General features: G+C 56.3%; 1 protein-coding gene across 11 annotated transcripts in view; it reads left to right on the top strand.

Annotated features, from left to right (window-relative positions):
• Window positions 1-18,409, top strand: part of RAP1GAP (RAP1 GTPase activating protein) — a 53,455-nt gene that overhangs the window by 25,168 nt on the left and 9,878 nt on the right. For 8 of the 11 annotated variants that reach the window (XR_012080520.2, XM_072977439.2, XM_078379504.1 and 5 more), the window contains 20 exons: window positions 1,464-1,499; window positions 2,082-2,129; window positions 3,265-3,303; window positions 3,632-3,817; window positions 5,949-6,052; window positions 6,468-6,546; window positions 6,887-6,940; window positions 7,337-7,420; window positions 8,661-8,761; window positions 8,991-9,120; window positions 9,380-9,535; window positions 9,915-9,986; window positions 10,519-10,605; window positions 10,737-10,877; window positions 11,975-12,103; window positions 13,604-13,681; window positions 15,310-15,419; window positions 15,597-15,710; window positions 15,962-16,085; window positions 16,943-17,045. Coding sequence is in view for 10 of the 11 variants with exons in the window: in XM_072977439.2 (XP_072833540.2) it covers window positions 1,464-1,499; window positions 2,082-2,129; window positions 3,265-3,303; window positions 3,632-3,817; window positions 5,949-6,052; window positions 6,468-6,546; window positions 6,887-6,940; window positions 7,337-7,420; window positions 8,661-8,761; window positions 8,991-9,120; window positions 9,380-9,535; window positions 9,915-9,986; window positions 10,519-10,605; window positions 10,737-10,877; window positions 11,975-12,103; window positions 13,604-13,681; window positions 15,310-15,419; window positions 15,597-15,710; window positions 15,962-16,085; window positions 16,943-17,045 (1,975 nt within the window). In the remaining variant the exon portion in view is untranslated. Of the gene's footprint in view, window positions 1-293; window positions 560-1,463; window positions 1,500-2,081; window positions 2,130-3,264; window positions 3,304-3,631; window positions 3,818-5,948; window positions 6,053-6,467; window positions 6,547-6,886; window positions 6,941-7,336; window positions 7,421-8,660; window positions 8,762-8,990; window positions 9,121-9,379; window positions 9,536-9,914; window positions 9,987-10,518; window positions 10,606-10,736; window positions 10,878-11,974; window positions 12,104-13,603; window positions 13,682-15,309; window positions 15,420-15,596; window positions 15,711-15,961; window positions 16,086-16,942; window positions 17,046-18,409 lie in introns of those variants that run through there. The other 3 variants (XM_078379500.1, XM_072977436.2, XM_078379502.1) reach the window with 2 other exon arrangements.

Below are 18,409 nucleotides of genomic sequence, written 5' to 3'. Positions count from 1 at the left end.
CCTCTTCCTCTCCTCCCCCCCCCGCCCACTGCACAGGGAGGCCAGGGAAGGGCCTTGGCCAAGCCCTCCCTCCCTTCCCTCTGCTTTCTCTTCTGCCTTCCCTCCTTGGCATGAAGGTTTTCCCAGCACCTCTGGCTCCACGCCCAAAGAATACACACACACACATACACAGAGAGAGAGAGAGAGAGAGAGAGGGAGGGAGGGGGGGGCTGCAGCAGGACCTTGTCAGGGCGGGCGGGCAGGCAGGCAGGCAGGAGGAGCCCCAGGGTGGCCGACTGGCCGGCTCTCCTCCTCCTCCTCCTCCTCCTCCCCCTGCCACTGAGAAGGAGAGACGGAAGGGCAGCGGCTCCTCCTCCGGTGGTGCAACCTGGCGGTCCCTCGGAAGCCGCCGGCTCTGGGCCTTCCTGGCCAGGTCGCGAGAGGAGGAGAAGGAGGAGGATGTGACCCAGAGATGGACAGAGGAGGAGGAGGAGGAAGGCAGACAGGGGAGCACCAGCCTTGCCCGGCGCCCCCCGGGTGGCCCTCAGGCAGGGGCCCTTCCCTGGAGGACGGCTGGAGTGTGAGTAGATGCCTCCCCCCCCACCCCTCCACCCCAGAGACACATGCTTTGGGCTGGCCGGATGGCCACCCGTGGGCTGGGTGGCCGGAGAGCGCTGTGCCTCAGCCAGGCTTCGGCTGCCTCCCAGCTGTTGACCCTGGACAGGATGAGGCCGGCGGGGAGGGGGAACGGGGGGTCTGGCTGGAGGTGGGGAAGGGGGCATCGGGATGCTTCCTGAGCAGAAGGGAGAGGGAGGGAGGGAGGGAGGGGGGTCTCCCCAGCTGGCCTGTTCCTTGTTGATGTTTGGGGAGCAAGGGGGGTCCCCTCTTCTTCTCTCAGGCTCCTGCTCTGCCCGCCAACCCACCACTGACCTCCTTCCAAGAAAAGTAATTAAGCCAGCGAGAGTCAGGCCAGCCGAGCTCTCAAAAGAGGGTTGGGGGGCAGGGCAAGGGAGTGAGGGGGGGGGAGAAAGAAGCTGTTAACTGTGTGCATGCTGCTTACCTGGGGATCCTGCGAGGGGCTTGCGCTGGATTTAGTCACCTTCTCCTGGTTTGCGCGGAGGGGGGGACTCGCTGTGGGGTGTGGCAAGGGACCGGTGGTGGTGGTGGTGGGGCTCACCCATTGCTCGGTATCTGGAGCCCGCGAAGCTGGCCCCCCCCACCGGTGCCCCTAATGCGCCCGCCATCGCCCGGGGCCCACTCCCTCTCTTGGCCTCAGTGCCTCCATCTTCAAAATGGGTTCACTGAGAAGCTTAATAAAAGGCTCGCCTTGCAAAAGTGAACAAGCACCGTCCTGCCGAGCGTGTGGGATATCCTGACATTTCTCTTGCGGGGCGGTGGGAATTGGACGGAATAGCAAGGATGACATGGGTCCTTTCGATGGTGGAAAGGTGACATCTCTCTCTCTCTCTCTCTCTCTCTTGTAGAACACAGAATTGTTTGAAATGATTGAAAAGATGCAGGTGAGTCAGATTCTTCCCCGCCCGCCCGCACCTTGGCCCCGAACTCCCCAAGCGGGGCCTGCCTGATCTTGCACCCGTGTCTGGCAAGGCAAGGCAAGGCAGGAGGGTGACGAGGCCCCTGCTGTCTGGGGAATGTGGCAATCGGAGGAGCAGCCCGGGAGCCTCTGCCCTGCAGACGGAGGGGAGGGGAGGGGAGGGGAGGGGAGGGGGGGTCAGGTTAGGCCAAGCAGCCGCTCAAGGAAGGGGGGGACACAATGCCCTTGGGTTGGTTTGGACTACAAAGCCCCTCGTCTTTGGCCTGGCCCGGCTGATGGAAAGAAGGGCTGCGTTAACTGGGTGGGTGTGGTGCTGACGGCAGGAGAGGTATTCTGCACGCTCTCAGAGGTATGGGCGCAACTCCTTCTTTCCCCCTACCCCATGCACGTATCCTGGCCCTTTCCCTGCCCAGTGCCAAGCAGGATGCGTCCCCCTCCCCCCCCACTGGCACCTTCAGCCCCACCTCCACTCTTGGCCGGCAGCCCCCGGGCGGGCGTGTGGGGCAGGTGCCAGGTGTTGACTTTGGCCGGTTGGCCTGTCTTTCAGGGAAGCAGGATGGACGAACAGCGGTGCTCCTTCCCTCCTCCTCTCAAGGTAGGTGTGCCTCCTCGGATCCGGGGGTCCCACCTGCGCGTGCACACACAAACATGCAGACCCTCCCCCAGGCCTCCGGCCCCTTCTTTGGGGATTGGTGGAAACGGGCGCCCCCTTCTTCAACCATCTCTCTCCTCTCTCTCTCTCTGGTGGAATGCGGGAGGCGTTCTCTGGGATCCATCATCTGGGCATTTACGGGCCAGCCGGGGAGGGGAGGGGTGGGGGGGGCGGCCCAGAGAGTCGGCCTTCCTTTCAGAGCCCCTCGGGAGGGACTTCCGCTTGGCTCGGGTTTCCCTGGCTGGCTTCCAGCCTGTGCTTGCGGCTGGTCTCGAGTGCCATAAAACATACAAACCGAACCAACGAGCAGAGCTTTTCCTTGCAGGAAAGATGGAGAGAGGGGTGTGTGTGTGTGTGCGTGTGTGTGTGTGTGTGTGTGTGTGTGTGTGTGAGAGAGAGAGAGGGAACCTGTCCCAAGGACATTTGGGGGGGGCTCCTCCCCTTCTAGTTTTCTGCCCAAAGAGTGGGCCAGGTCTTGGGGGGGCGGTGGGGGGGTGACAGGCAAGGCCTTTCCTGTTGTCTTCGTCTGGTCCAGATGCTACAACTCTGGCTTGGGAGGGAGGAGGTGTGCCGTCCCCGAGATGCTGACAGGGTTGCTCTTCCAGGCTCCCTGGGAGGACCCCGAACGAGGGAGAAAGGGAGGTGTGTGTGGGGGGTCCTCTTGTAGACTGTATGCCTTGCAACGGAGCTCTCCCATCCAGGGAGAGTGTCCTGAGATTTAATCCTGCCTGGGTGTCGTCATTGCTGCACTGGGTGGATCTTCAGGCATCCTTGGGGAGGGCACACCTGGCCACCTCTGGTCATGTTGCAAACTGGCCAGAGCCCCGCCTGCCCTCCTGCTCCTCTGCCGTGTGAACCTTTTTCTCTCGGTGATTCCCCTTTTAGTTCCATTTCATATGGATTGTACCCTCCTGTTCGCTCCTCAAGAGAGCCATTCCACCTGCCAGTAAGAAATCCAAATAGAAATAACGTAAGGTCATAAAGCTTGGATATTAGCACTGTGCTTCACTGCCTTTGTGCGTGTGTGTCTGTGTGTGTCTGTACGTTTCAACTTTGCTCTATGTTCTGTGTTTTGCAGACGGAAGAGGATTACATCCCGTATCCCAGCGTCCACGAGGTAAGGAAAATTCTAATCACAGCTGTCTCCTGGGAGCAGCCGGGCCTGTTGTTTGTTAACTCAGTGGAGCTTCCATGTCCAGGAGCAGTCCATCTGTGAATATCAACTGCCGCAGGTCTGAAGAACAAGGAAGCCCTCCTGCTTTTGTGCCCTGCTTGTGGTCTTATCTCAGCTGTCTGGCCGGTCATTGCTAGAAACAAGATTAGTCAAAATCCCAGGTTAATCAAGAGTGGTATTTAGCCTACACGTTGCCAGCGGAAGGGATTCCCTCACTGAGGACTAGCTGTTTGAGCTGTTCAGCGTCTCAACCTTCTCCTTCTCTTTCCAGGTTCTGGGCCGAGAGGGCCCATTCCCTCTCATCTTGCTGCCCCAGTTTGGGGGCTACTGGATCGAAGGCACCAACCACGAGCTGAGCAGCATCCCCGAGACGGAGAAGCTCCAGTCTCCCACCTCCAAGGTGAAGCTGGAATGCAACCACCTGGCCAGGATCTACAGGAAGCACTTTCTGGGCAAGGTGGGAAAATCTCTGGGCAGCTGCTCCGTGGCATTCTTTCCCAACTCCCTCCACTCCAAGGCTCCGTCGTTTCTTCCCAGTACTTACTGGCTAGTCTCCATTCCGTTTCATCTCTCTCTTTCTCTCTCTCTCTCTCTCTCTAATAAGCCTTTCTCCTTTCATCATTTAAAGTCCAGTCAAACAAAGATGCGTCCTTCCAGATTTTGTTAAGACTGGGACTTCTGGCATCCCCACTAGTAACTAACAATCCAAGAACAGAGGGAGGGGTTGCACGTTTAAAGTGTTTGTATTCTGCTTCTCTCCTTTAAAGGGTTTACATAATCAATTTGTTGTGGGGAGGGGAACTGAGGCTTAACAATCAAGGGAAAAAATCATAACATGAAAGGAAAAGGCAGCAAGGAGGGCAAAGGAAAGCCTTTTCCCCTTTCTTAAATACCTGTTGGGCAACCTGGCACGGCTAGGTTGCTGTTTTCTTAAAAGGAAGACCTCAATTTTTAACTGAAAAAGCCCAAATTTTTCCCTGGACTCTCTTCTGGAATTCGGAAAATTCCTGGTGGATTTGGGCAGTGGAGAGACATCGCCTTTTCTTTGATACAGGGGTACAGGGAGCTCACTTAGGCTGAGAAGCCTTGGTTTAATCGTGCCTTAAAATAGGGATCCAGGTGCCTCTCGGGAACACTGAATGCGGAGTACAGTACAAAAGGAAAGGAAAGGCACCTGAAAGCAGGATTCAATTAAAGTCTTCACTTAAAACACTGTAAAGCACCGTTTAGAGACCCATTGCTAAGGCAACGAGAGATCCCAGCTGGCAACCCTCCGAATGGCACTTTTGAAATACCAGTCCAATTATAAGCGATATTAAAAGGATAACTGGCAGTAAAATAACACCCAGCTTGATCATCTTTTCATAAACAATCCCTAACAATATGAAAATACATATATATATATATATATAATTGAGGAGCCCCAAGGGATGAATTTGTAAACTCTGCTGAATGTTTTATGTTTTAATATGTAAATGCATTGAGTAAACAAGCATCTTCCAGAGGAGGAGCTGCGGCTGCTTTGCAGAGCCCGGTTGGAATTTAGGATTAGATGACCTCAGAGGTCCCTGCCTGTACATGGATTCAGTCAAAACCAAAGAATCAACCAGAGGCAAAGAAGCAAGTTGGGCTGAAAGTCCCAACCAAGAACCAAAACCATTCCCTGCCCCACTGACCCATTGGGCTGGGTGGGCGAGTTGTCAATTTGAGCTCTATGGCCTCCTGCCAAATTAGGGGTGGGGGCCATTTGTAGAGGTGGCTTGACTGCCGCTCCCAGAATCCCTCTCTCCCTACCTGACCAGCTGGATCAGCTTCCCAGCTCAGCAGCCCCAGCTTGGAAAGGTCCCTGTACAACAACGCTCAGAATTCTCCTGGCAGGGGATTCTGGGACTTGTAGTCCAAAGGAATAATGCCTGGAAGCAGGGACATTGGGAGGGTGTATGTACAGTTGCACTGTGTGTGTCCCATTGTGGAGGGATGGGGTAGGGGTTCCCCCTCCCCTTGGCCAAGCGGGATGGGTGTGAGCCCATGGGGCCAGCGAGCCCTGAGCCCGCCTGGATGCCCTCTCCAGGCCCGTTGGCCTCAGAGTCCCTTCCCTGCCTTCCAGGCCAGCATTGTTTTCTCCCCGCTGCTCTTCTCAGCTGGCGGTGCCAAGAGGAAACAGCTCTGTGTGCCAAGGGAGGGACCCGTCTGTGCCAGGGACGGCCCGCTCGGCCTTGCTTGGGCCGTTTGGGCCCCAGCCCGTGCAGGCGAGAGGAGCTGACTTATTTATTTAAGGGTTTAATTGGGCATGAAGATGGAGATCCGGGAGACTCTTGAGAATATCAGATGAAAAGTACAGTACGAAACAAGAGGAAGCCTCGAAGCCGGATTCAGTGAAAGGCCACAGCTGAACACAACGGGTACAACACCGTGTAGAAAAGACGTGGCTTGAGGAGACTCCGGCTCCCAGCGGGTCACCCCCAGCAGCCCATCAGCTACCAGAAAGCTTGCCTCAGCTGTCGTTGTCGTTGTTTTGTGTTGTTTTTTTAAACAGTAGTCCTGCTTCCACAGGGCTGTGTTTTCATCTCTCTCTCCTCTCTGGCCAGGAGCACTTCAACTACTACTCCGTCGACACGGCGTTGGGTCACCTCGTTTTCTCCCTCAAGTACGACGTGATTGGCGACCAAGAGCACTTGCGCCTCCTCCTGCGGTGAGTGGGACGGCATCGGCGGTGGGGGGAGGGAGGATGATGGGTGCCTTGCCTAGAACTGCAACCTTAAGGTGATGGGGGGAAGAGTCCCCCCTCCCCTCCCCTCCCCTTTTTCCCTCTCTGGTTTCACCAGAGCTTTTCCTCCCCCATCTTTCTGCTCCCGTGTAAGATCGGATGCCTAGCCCAGAACTTTGGACTACAATGGCCAGCATCCCCCTGGAAGTTAGGGTCCAAATGAAAGGAACTTTCCCAACCTCAGCCGCCCGCCTGCCTGTGCAGAATGGCGCGGAGGCCCCTCTCCCTTGTTCACAGCATTGACAGAGGCTGGCCAGTTGGCAACGTGCCGGCTGGGGCGAGGCTGGCAAGGGCCCTTTCCCCTCCCCACCCGCTCAGCGGGTCTACTCTTCCTCCTCAGGACCAAATGCAGGACCTACCACGACGTCATTCCCATCTCCTGCCTGACGGAGTTCCCCAACGTCGTCCAGATGGCAAAGGTGGGTCTGCAGGAGGTGGCGACTGCGGGCGCCGCCTCTGTGGGTGATGGGTGGCCCAGCCATATCAATGAGAGCAGATTGAGCAGGGAGGCCCTTGAAACCTCTCAGCCATTGCCAAGCTAAACAAGGAGGTGCAGGCTCATGTCCCCATCAGTTTGGGAAGATCCTTCTTGAAATGTTGCCATGGGAGCAGGTGCCCCCCCCCCGCTCTGTGGGGCTAGGGTTCCCCCTCACCTGTCTCGAGCAGCCTTAACCCCGCAGCCGTGTGTGTGCGTTTGTGTGCGAGGGCCCTGCTTTGACTCCGGCTGTTTTCTCACCCCTCTCTCTCCTTGGCTTGTAGCTGGTGTGTGAAGACGTGAACGTCGACCGATTTTACCCTGTTCTTTACCCAAAGGTAGGAACGGGAGTCACCGGCTGCATTGTCAGAACTGAAAGCCTACACGCTGGTTGGGGGATTCTGGGGAATGGAGTTAAAAATAATAATAATCTGATCTCCGAGAGAGTCCCCAAGGGAAGGAAGAAAAGCTGGGGAAAGTCCGTGTGCCCTTTGGGTCGGCCGGAGACATCCCTTCCCGTTCTTATGGGGCGGGGAGGTCTTTTTGCCCAGGGCGGCAGGAGGGTTTGCCTTTTGGCTCTAATGAGAAAATGTTTCCCCCAGAGACTTGTGGAGGGGGGGCTCACGGGAAGTCCACCTTGGGAAGCACCCTGTGGATTGTGGCTTGAACAAGGGGGTTGTGGATTAACCCCCCCACCCCCAATCCCCCTTTCTTCTCCCCTTCCCCACATCTAGGCCTCTCGGCTGATTGTGACCTTCGACGAGCACGTCATCAGCAATAACTTCAAATTTGGCGTCATCTACCAGAAGCTCGGGCAGGTGAATCCAGAGACATAGTCAGTTACCCAAAATGTCTTCGGAGGGGGGTGGGCTGTGGCTTTGGGGCCACAGGGTGGTGACCTGATCCTTGCCCCGGCTATTGGGGGTTCACCCAGCACCTTCTCATCCTGGCCAGCCATGAGATTTGCCCTCCCTCCTCCTGCTGTTCTTCCCCCTCCTCCCCTGGGGCCAAATTCCTCCCCTCTCCTTCCTTGAGGCTTCTTACCTCGAGGGGTCCCCCAGAGGCTCTGCAGCTGCTCTCCCTTCCCCTCCCCTCCGCTTTGCCTCGTCTTTTCCCCTCATTCTCCCACATAGATTCCCTCTGGAGGCTGTCACGACAGATCCTTTAATGAGGCCTGAAAAGCTTCCTTCGTTGACAGCTGATGTTTCCGGGGAGTGTGTGTGAAAGGAGCTGCTGAGGTGGGGAGTGGGGGGAGAGCAGCCTTTTGTGATCCAGCATTCAAGAAAACCACCCCCACCCCGGGCTTCTCTCTTCCGCTCTCTGTCTTCCACATTGAGAATCCTTTTTTTGAGTGGGGGGGGGAATTCTTCTTCTCCACGGAGGAGGCAGCGCCACCTCGCGGCCGAGGCGGGGGACTCCGTTCGTTACCGTCTTGCCAGGGGTAGCCAAGTTTCTCCGTCGCCTGGGGTGGCAGAACCAGCAGAGACGTCTGCGGGATCTTGAAGACGGATGCCTTTTATGTGTCACGGGATTTCAGGGACCCCCCCCCAGCCCCTGTTCCTCTCAGGACCTGGGCTTTGCTCCATGTAAACTAAACAACGCTTCTGAGTTGTTGTTTCGGCATCAGAACAAAAATATCAGCCCCCGCCGTCGGCCAGCGCTTTTATGGGGGCCAACTAAAGTGGTCCAGAATGGCCTGAGAGCTGTCTTAAGCAGCAGCCTTCGGGGCACGGCCAAGGTGGGAGTACAAGCCCTCCCTCCCCTCGAATGGGGTCAGAATAAGCAGGGGAGCTGCGGCCCTTGCCTTCCCAGGCCCTCTCCGTATCCGCTACTGAAGAGAACGCTTGCTCGTGTTTTTCTTCCTCTTCCCTCCCCGTTCTTCTTTCCTCTATTGTCATGCCTTCTTCTTCGATGGTGAGCAGGAACTTTGGATTCTGGGGTCTCTGCCCTTGTTTTTTGCGGATTGTCCTTAAGCTGCCTCAGTGCCTTTTTCTCAGCTGGGGAGGGGAATAAAGAGGGCCATCCCTCCATCCCTCCAATCCATCCGTGTCTCTGCAGACTTCAGAGGAGGAACTTTTCAGCACGACGGAGGAGAGCCCCGCCTTCGTGGAGTTTCTAGACTTCTTGGGCCAGAAGGTCAAGCTGCAGGATTTCAAGGGGTGAGCCCACTTGGGGAGCAGAGAAAGAAGCTTCTGGGGTGTGTGTGTGTGTGGGGGGGGAGTTTTCAGAATGCCTGGGTCTGAATTTCAAAGTCTTGTAGCTTGATATGAAACACGAGTGGAAGGGAAGCACATAGGCGGAATTCAGAAGATGGCCACAAAAATACAGGCAGAGGGCTTTCTGCCCACCCACCTGTCGCCAGTCTGCAGCTCCTCTGTCCACGTGCAGATTTCGAGGCGGCCTGGATGTGACCCACGGACAGACGGGGACCGAGTCCGTCTACTGCAACTTCCGGAACAAGGAGATCATGTTCCATGTCTCGACCAAGTTGCCTTACACGGAAGGGGACGCCCAGCAGGTCAGGAGAGGCAAGAGCCCCGGATGCCTTTTATGGGGGTGGGGGCTCCGGAAGTCCCCCACTGTGGAACGCAGGGGGAGCCAGTGGCCGCCCCTTCCATGTGCTTGGGGGTTATGAGGTCAGTCGCCTAGTGGGTCGGGAATCTTTCCCGCCCTCCCCATGCCCTCCCTGTGGGAGCGAGTGGGGTGACTCCAAAGGGGGGGGTCCAGACTCTCCTGACTCTCCCGCCCTCTCTTCCCCGCGCCGCCGACCTCCTCAGCTGCAGAGGAAGCGCCACATTGGGAACGACATTGTCGCCATCGTCTTCCAGGACGAGAACACCCCCTTCGTGCCCGACATGATCGCCTCCAACTTCTTGCACGCCTACGTGGTGGTGCAGGCCGAGAGCCCTTGCTCCGACAACACCCTCTACAAGGTGCCCGGGCCGCTTTGACTGGCCCTCCTTGCCGAGGGGGTGGGACGGTGGTGGTTTGTGAGCCGGTCAAGCTTCTCTGTGGTGGCCTGGAGGGAGTCCTGGCCTGGCTCAGGGCCTCCTGTGGTTAGAGCCGCCGGCTGGGGGCTGAAGCCCGAGGCCTCCGCCCTGGCCGACGGCGGGTGGGCTTTCTCCCTGCAGAACTGCCATCCTCTGTGGCTAAGCCGTGCTCTCTGGTGGGCCCAGACGGAGGAGGAGGAGGAGGAGGAAGAGGCCAAGGCCTGATTGGGGTCTCTGTGTGTCGAGGCCTCACGTGGGGTCGTGTCAAAGAAAACCCATCAAGCTTATTTTTTTGGGGGGGGTGTCCCTGCTTTCATTCCAGGTCTCTGTCACAGCCCGGGATGACGTGCCGTTTTTTGGGCCTCCACTCCCCAACCCGGCTGTTTTCCGGAAGGTGGGTTGTCACATGGCTGATCAGCCCTCCGTTCATCTGTCTGTGCACCTCCCTGTCCATCCGTCTGTCTGTCTGTCCACCTGTATGTCCGCCCATCTGTCCTTCTATCTGTCTGCGTGCCTCTCTGTCCGTCTTTCCACCTCTCTCTGACTGCCTGTGCCTCTGACTGTCCATCCGTCTGTCTGCCCATCTGTCTGTCTATCCGCCCATATGTCTGCGTCCGTCTCTCTGTCCGTCTGTCTGTTAGTCAGCTTACCGTCCGTCTGCACATTCATCTCTCTCTGTCCCTCTGACTGACCGTCTGTCTGTCCATCCGTCCCTCCATCGGTTCGTGGACAGACACAGGATGCTCGGACAGAGAAAGGGACGGATGCACGGACATCTGTGGTGTCCTCCCTACACCCCTGTGAGGTAGGCCTGGACCAGGCGACGGGGCTGTCACGCTTTCCAGCGCTCCGGGCAGGCTTGCCGCCCCACCGAAGGCCAGCCTCGCTTCACCCCCTTCTGCCTTCTGCCCTCTTTCTCTGCTTAGGGGCCCGAGTTCCAGGACTTCCTCCTGACCAAACTCATCAACGCGGAGTACGCCTGCTACAAAGCGGAGAAGTTCGCCAAACTGGAGGTGAGCCTCCGGGTGGGTTTCAGGGAAGGTCCTTTGCCCTGCCTGCCCTGCCCCTCTCCCCGCCACCTACGCCCCCCCCGCCCTCTCCCCTGTGGGGCCCCTCCCCTCACGGCCTGTTCTTCCCGCGGCAGGAGCGGACGAGGGCGGCCCTCCTGGAGACCCTCTACGAGGAGCTCCATCTCAACAGCCAGTCCATGATGGGCCTCGGGGGCGACGAGGACAAGATGGAGAACGGCAGTGGGAGTGGCGGGGGCTTCTTTGAATCTTTCAAGGTGAGCTGGGGGGGCAGCTGAGAAGGGTGGAGGGGAGCAAGTGAGCGAGCAAGCAGGCAAGCAAGCGTGCCTCTACAGAACTGTGGCGTTAGAAGGGAACCCTGAAGGCTATCTAGTCTAGTTCCTCCCAGTGCAGGAATCCTTAGCTCTGATTCCTCTAGAAACTCTTCCTCGTCTTGCGGGGCACTCTGCTGGACCAGTGGATTTCCCCCCCGATGTCCCTTTTTGAAGCACTTCCTCTCCTTGCGTTCCCTCTCAGTTTCATACCCCAGAACCCCAAATGTATGTTTCCAAATAACCCATCATTAGAAGAGGGAAGTTCTTAAAAGCTGACGGCATCTGATGGTCACGGCAGGCGCTTCTGTCAACCTTCCAGAGGGTTGGGTGGCCATCGGTCAGGAAGTTTTAATGGGACGTGGTGGCACCGCGGGCTAAACCGCAGAAGCCTTTGTGTGCTGCAGGGTCAGAAGACCAACAGTTGTAAGATCAAATCCATGCGAAGGAGTGAGCTCCCGTCACTTTGTCCCAGCTCCTCACCAACCTAGCAGTTCGAAAGCATGTAAATGCGAGTAGATAAATAGGTACCACCTCGGTGGGAAGGTAAACAGCATTCCGTGTCTAGCCGCACTGGCCACGTGACAACGGAAACTGTCTTAGGACAAATGCTGGCTCCACGGCTTGGAAATGGGGATGAGCACTGCCCCCCAGAGTCGAACACGACTGGAGAAAAATTGTCAAGGGGAACCTTTACCTTTATCTTTAAACTCTGTTGGCAGAGTGTGTGTGGTGGTGGGAGGACAACAGCAGGACCCATGGAGATCCTTCCCGCTTTGCAGTGGTTTAATTCCACAAGAGTCGGCCCGAAGCCTGTCTCTGGAACAGAGATGCTATTTCAGCACTTAATGACGGCCTGGCTGTAATGTGTCCTTTGGCCCCTTGAGTTGCAGCTTGTTGGGTTTCCTAACAAGGCTGTAGCTTGTTGGAGGGAGAAGACAGGATACGTGCACCCACACGCAGAGGGTGGGTCCCCACCCAGGCAGGTGCCGAGCCTCTCAGTGACCCGGGGGGTGGGGTTGGGGAATCTTCCTGCCTTCCAGCGGGTCATCCGCAGCCGCAGCCAGTCGATGGATGCCATGGGGCTCAGCAGCAAGAGGCAGATCGTCTCCTCCAGCCATAGCGGCAGCTTCGGCCACAACAACCCGGACATCGCCAAGGCCGCAGGGATTGTGAGTCTCTCCCCTGGTTCTCTCCTCCTCCTCCTTCTTCCCACGATTGATTTTCCATCTCTTTCTGCTCCTCCACCCCTCTTCACCTGGGCTGCTGGTTCACCCCCTTTTTCCTTACTCCCCCCCCCCAGTAAACCTCCCTGCCTGCAGGTTTTCTCCCTTCCTCTCCTGGCTGCCTCTGGAGATGTTTTTTTTTTGGGGGGGTGTCGTGGAGTTGGTCTTCCCAATCCCTGCATCCTAGCAACTGCACCTAAACCCTCCCCCCTCCAAAAAAACAACAACAACCCAAAAGTTGAGTATTTTTGAGACAGGATTGCTGATGAAGCTTTGAGCTAAAAAAAAGCCTTCCTTTGAGAGAGCTTTTGCCCCGGGGTGAACCCCACCGGGCCCTGTGGCTCCTGCACAGTCCGTTAAAGGGAAATGCCAAGGTGGGCAGGGGTGGAGTGAAGTTGGGGATTCTGGGAGTTGTAGTCCTGCAAAGCCAGGGTTTCCAGACTCTCTCTAAGGCTAAGGCGGGCAGTTGGGTGCAATGTGGCAGAGGGGCCACACGATGGCGCCCACGTTCTAACCCTGGAATGGCATGGCTGGGATGGGGGGGGGCAGGCAGGCAGAGGCTGGCGTTGGCACAGATCAGCCCATGCCCCGTTTTTCTCTTCTGGCTTCTCTGAGTGCCCAAGAATGTGCCAACTTCTGTGGTGGGGAAGCGGCGGCTGTAAGGACAGGTATGTGCAGGATTTCAGTGTTTGTTTCCGGGGAATTCATCAACCCCAATGAGTTAAGCAGCCCCCGTGGCCGGTGCTTCCACTGACAGTGAGATGCCCCTGGAAGGGCAAAAGAGGCCCCCAGCTACACCCCTACCAGGTAAGGTCTCGGACTCACCTGGAGATCCCTGCTTCCCCCCTCCCCGGTGGGTCTCCCCCTTCGGGCATCAGACAAGGTCCAGGTACGGTGGGACTGTCCAGAACCGGGGGGGGGGCACACACGGTTGGCGAAATGGGGATAACCTCTCCCTCCCCGGACAACCCAGGTGTCGTAACACGCAGCCTGTGACACGGGTCCTTCGAGGGCTTGGAGGCTGGACTGGACTGGCATGGGGGAGAGACCCAGTCCAGGAGGAGAAGAGGCCCCAAACGCTGGCTTTTGAGTCCACATCAGGAAAGCGACCCGCCCGGTTTTCCTTCCCCTCAAAGGCCATCCACACACACACACACACACACACCGTTCTGTCCCCCCCCCCCGAACCGCGCTGGGCTGGTTTCTCCGTGGGACCCTTGCAAACTCCCCACCCCACTTTGTTCAAAGCAGATTTGGCCCAGCCGCCGCCGCCTTTACATTTGAGCCGTTGTGATGATGACCGAGCGCCATTTTGTTTGCATGACTTTTCTCTCTCTCTTTCTCTCTCTCTTGCTCCTTTCTCCTCCCCCCCATCTGCCTTTTTTCTTCTTTCTTTTCCCGTTTCTCCCACGCTCTTGCGCTCGCTTCTCTCCGCCTGCTTGCCAGTCATTGCTTGTCCCCGGGAAAGCATCAAGTAGGCATGGACGCCGAGGCAGCGCCATAGGAATAGGAACGATAGAAGAGGTGGCTGGTTTTTCTTTCTCTCTTTCTTTCTTTCTGCCTCTTGTTTTCTGGTTTCACCTCCCCCCCCACCCCCCGTACTTTTCCCACGGACTGGCATGCTGGATTCCAACTTCCCCCATCCACTCCCAGTCTTGTTTCTCTGGGTGAAATGTTACTCCTTCTCAGAGTTTTTTTTTGGGGGGGGGGCGGCGAAATTGACCTTTGGGGAACCACAACACCCATAATCCCCCGGATTGATTATCAGCCAAATTCTTACTCTAAACCTAAGGAAGAATTATAGAAATGAGAGGAACGTGCCAGTCAAAAGAGATATGAGTTGATTGCCACAGAGTCAAAGTGAGCAAATTTTTGGGTTCAGCAAAACACTTCTTCAAGATGGATTATTAGCAAAATCAAGAACAGTGTTTTTAAAGCCAAGGAAAAAGTGGGGTGAAAAACTGTGTAGACTGTCTTGAAAATCTGAAACTTCCTGTTCTTCGTTTTTCTTTTACACCTCTGCCTCTTTTCCTCCCTCTCTCTCTGGGTCGCCTTCTGCTAGGTTCCCACCCCCACCCCCGCCCCCATTCAACATTCAGAAGAAGTCTTTCAGTTAATTTAATTGAAGAGATGGCTCACGACTTTGTGGCTTTTTCTCCATTGGCCATAAAGATATTCCTTGCAATAATTGCGCTTTGGATTTTGTTTTTAAAATCTGGAAGGGGGAGAAATAAACCCAGTTGAATTGCTTAAAATCATTCCTTGCTGATTTTCTCCCACTCAGCCCCCCCCCCCCCGCTGTAATGTTAATGACTGTTTTTGTTGACATCCTCCTTTTCAACAAAAAGTACTGGTTTTCCTTGGGATCGGCTTAAAAATAAAATAGAGCATAAGTGTGGGAGAAGGATGGGGTGAACTGTGAGCCGTCCTGTGACACCCCTTTGTACTGCTATTGTTAGATTTTTCTGTTTCCCTGACCCCCCCCCCACTTGCCACCCACCTTCCTTTTCCTTCCCTCCTTCCCCCCTTTCCCATCACTTATGGATTGCCCATTGCACCTTAGATACCATGCGCCAATCTCCCTTGCCCGCCTCAGTGGCCCCCAGAGTGGATGGTAGGATTCAGCTGAGCCCCCTGTGTCAGGATGAGGCCGAGTGAGTGCACATGTCTTGAGGCTCACCTTCCATTGCATTCGCTGGGGGTTTGAGTTCCCAGGGGCTCCCTTGGGATCTATGGGACCTGCCGGTCTGAGCCCATGCAGCCTTCTTACAGAGAAAGGGGGTGGAAATAGTTGCAGTTCAGTACTGCCATTAGATGCCCAAGGTCATAGCAGTGCCCGAGGCCACCGGAAGGCACTCTCCTGTTTAAAAAGGAGACCTCGAGCAGCACAAGAACGTAGGCAGAGGGCAGATGCTGGAGGAGCCCGAAGGCCTCTTTGCCTCACCCAGCGGGCAGCCAGTTGCTGCTGCTGGGCCCCCCCCCCAAGCAAGACATGAAGGCGAGAGCCCTTCTCAGGGTCCGCTCAGTGGGAGCTGCTGGTCCTGATCCCTTCTTTCCCTGGGCGTGTGCTGCTTTCCCGCCCCACCCTCCCCGACGCCTCTCCTTTCCCCCAAATGTGGCCTTTCTGCCTGATGGGCTCCCCTCTCTTGCAGTCTCTGATCGTTCCTGGGAAGAGTCCGACGCGGAAAAAGTCCGGGCCCTTCAGCTCCCGGCGGAGCAGTGCCATCGGCATCGAGAACATTCAGGAGGTGCAAGAGAAAAGGTGTGTGTGTGGGGGGGGGAAGGGGCCAGACGCGTGTCGGGCCATCTCGGGAAGACCGTAGCGTCTCCGCCCCTCTTGTAGACTGGGGTTTATATCTCTGTCTCTCTTTCTTTTTCCTTATTTTGGATTAGGGCATGAAAAAAGGAAGCTGACCTCTGTCTTTTTTTCACCCTACAGGGAGAGCCCCACTGGGCCTCCGAAGACCCCAGACGGCGGCCACATCTCTCAGGAGCCCAAGTCTGAGAACCCGTCCCCTCAGAGCTCGCCAGAGATGCCGACCACCAAGAACAGGTCAGCCCCCCCCCCGCCCCACGTACACGCACACAGCGGTCTAGCAAAGGCAGGGGAGTTTGCTATGGACTAGAAATCAGTGTTATGTTCATGGCAGAGGTTCCGCCCCCGCCCGCCCCGAAGCAGTACACCTTGTCAAAAAAACATGGCTCCCTTTAGCCGAAGCTGGCTACAAAGTCAGGCCGGCCGGCCGAGGCATGACAGAGGGCCATCTTTCCTCCCATGGGGCTTGTTTTTCTCTCTCCTCGCAGGGGAGATCCTGCTGCCTCCAAGCCGGACCCTGTCCGGGACTTCTCGCGCTCCTCCTCCAGCGCCAGCAGCTTCGGCAGCGTGGTGGAAGAACAAGAGGGGGGACACGATGACGACCCCGGGATGGTGAGCGACTCTGAAGGACGAGGCTCGGTTCCTGAAAACCCGTGGGCTAGGATGGGCGATAGGGAGCAGTGGGACGGAGGGGTGCTCATCCAGTGTGAAGGCCCAACTTATTTGCAGCTCTCCTTAAATATCAAATATTTGACATCTTGCCTGCCTGCCTGCCTGCCTGTCACTGTGGAGACGTTCGAAGCAGCTTGCAGGAAATGGAGAAGTGAGTCGAAGAAGGCCCGGAGAGTTTTGAATAAAGCAAAGAAATCCAGACCCTCCAGTTTTGCAGTGTGGGGTTTCGTGATTTTAAGGTGTTGCTTCCATGATATTATTGTGGCTGGCTGTGGCCTGAGAGAGCGTCAGGCAGGACCATTTTTCCTTCTCCAAATAGAACATCCCGTGGTTAAAGGTAAAAGTATCACCGGGGGGTGGGGGAGGAGACACCCCCGTCCCATGCAGGAGAGAGATATTTTTTTCTGGTTTATCAGGAAGGGATTGTCCCACAACCTTTCTAGAAAGGGGGTTGAGGGGGAGCAGAAGCTTTCCCGTCAGAGAAATAACAGTGCCCTGCCTTGGGACTTTTTCTATCCCATAATGCTTAACGAAGGTTGTCTTTTTGAGAAGGGAAGGGGGAGGATCCATGGAACGGTAGGCTGCCCGGATGGATCCCGGATTCCAAGAATATTTAAAATGCCTTTTGATGCCGAAGAAGAGATCTCCTTTGTAGCATTTGTGGGCCAAAGGGTTAAGGGGTGTATGTGCGATGGAGGAGGTGTTTTCTCTCATACCAAAGGAAGGCATAGTCTCTCTTCTCTCCCCACATAGACAATTATGCTTTCCTTTCTGTGCCTCTCCCCCCCCCCCCGCAGGAGAGCCAGTCCTCGTCAGGAACCCCCCACAAGCGAGACTCCTTCATCTACAGCACCTGGCTGGATGACAGCCTCAGCACCACCAGCGGAGGCAGCTCTCCAGGTATGGATGGTTTCCAGACACTTTTGCAATGTGGGTCCTCGGTTGGAGGCGAGGACGAGAAACCGCCTTTAAAAAAACACTTGGTTTTCTAGGTCATCTCAAGATAACTTGGCTTGTTTGCTCACAAAGTCGTTCTCGCGCTTTCTCAGGGTTGGTCCTTCCACGAGTTGCAGGAAATGCCAGTAGCTGTTGTCTTATTTATTGCATGGGCTTGGCAGCAAAGCCAAAAAGCATGGCATCATTTGTTTGCATCCTGCGGGTCAATCAGGCGGGGCCTTCTGTGCTCGCTCGCTTGGTGCATGTGCTTCGCTTCACGAAGGGAAGAAGGGAAGGCGTTCGGTTTTTTCATCCCTGTCTTTTGTACCAATCCTGTTATTTATTTATTTACTCATTTGTCTATGTATGTCGTTGATGCACGGCACTATTCTGGGCAGTGTACATATATTTTAAAAAATGACAACATGCCAACTAAATAAAACAGCTGGTCCCAAGGGGGGGGACCCCAAAACCCACCAACCCTAAGCTTTCATGGGGTACGTGTGCTTCTTGTCTGGTTCTCGTGCCGGGGAGAAGATGCCTCGAGGGGACGGCAGAGTCCCTCAGCGTCTTGCGCTTAAGGATTTAAATCTCCCCTGGCTTCTTCCTTGCAGGCGAGGGCGAGGGGACAGTCAAACCTTCTCCTCTTTTTTGCTTGCTTGCAAGGCCAAATTCATAGTGATGTTGCATGAAACTTGGGAGGATCGCTACCCGGAGTTTCATGGGGCTTCCGCTCTTTCAAGCTCTCGATGGGTTCTTCGCCTCTTTCTTCATAATTAGCTAGTTCTTGCTGTGTGCACGTGTGTGTGTGTGTGTCTGTCTGTCTCTGTGCAGTTTTGTGCAAATTATGGAAGCCGCGATAACAACAGCGGTGACTGTCAGGTTCCTCCTCCTTACGGGGCCATGTGAGTTTGGCAGCAAAGAGGTGCGGATGAGGCAGATAGCCAGTGGGCTTGGCCTCCCGGCTGCCGGCCTTGTTCTTCCTCGCACCCCAGCTCGACCGCCTTTCCCTGTTGTGTCCTTTCCTCTTTGGAGAAGCCCATGGCCTCGTCTGAGCTTGCTGTCCCTCCCACCCCTGTGAGGGAGGCCGTCCGTGTCCCGTTTCGCCTGCCCCCCTGTCCCGTTTTGCCTGCCCCCCGGGAAGCGAGGCTTGAGAGCAGAAGGGCAGGGCTTGGAGGCCCACCTTTGCTGGCCTGGGTCTCAGGAACTCTCCCCCAGCGTTCGCCGTGGGGCTGCTTTCTCACAGTGGCCGCCTCTCCCCAACCTCCCCCCTTCATGTGCATGAACAAAGGGGGTGGCCCTTTCGCTCAGCGGCTTTGGACGCCCGG

Source organism: Pogona vitticeps, chromosome 7, assembly GCF_051106095.1.
Source record: "Pogona vitticeps strain Pit_001003342236 chromosome 7, PviZW2.1, whole genome shotgun sequence".
In the NCBI taxonomy this organism is placed as follows: Eukaryota; Metazoa; Chordata; class Lepidosauria; order Squamata; family Agamidae; genus Pogona; species Pogona vitticeps.
The sequence above is the reverse complement of the archived record's forward strand: the minus strand, read 5'-3'. Positions and strand labels throughout refer to the sequence as shown.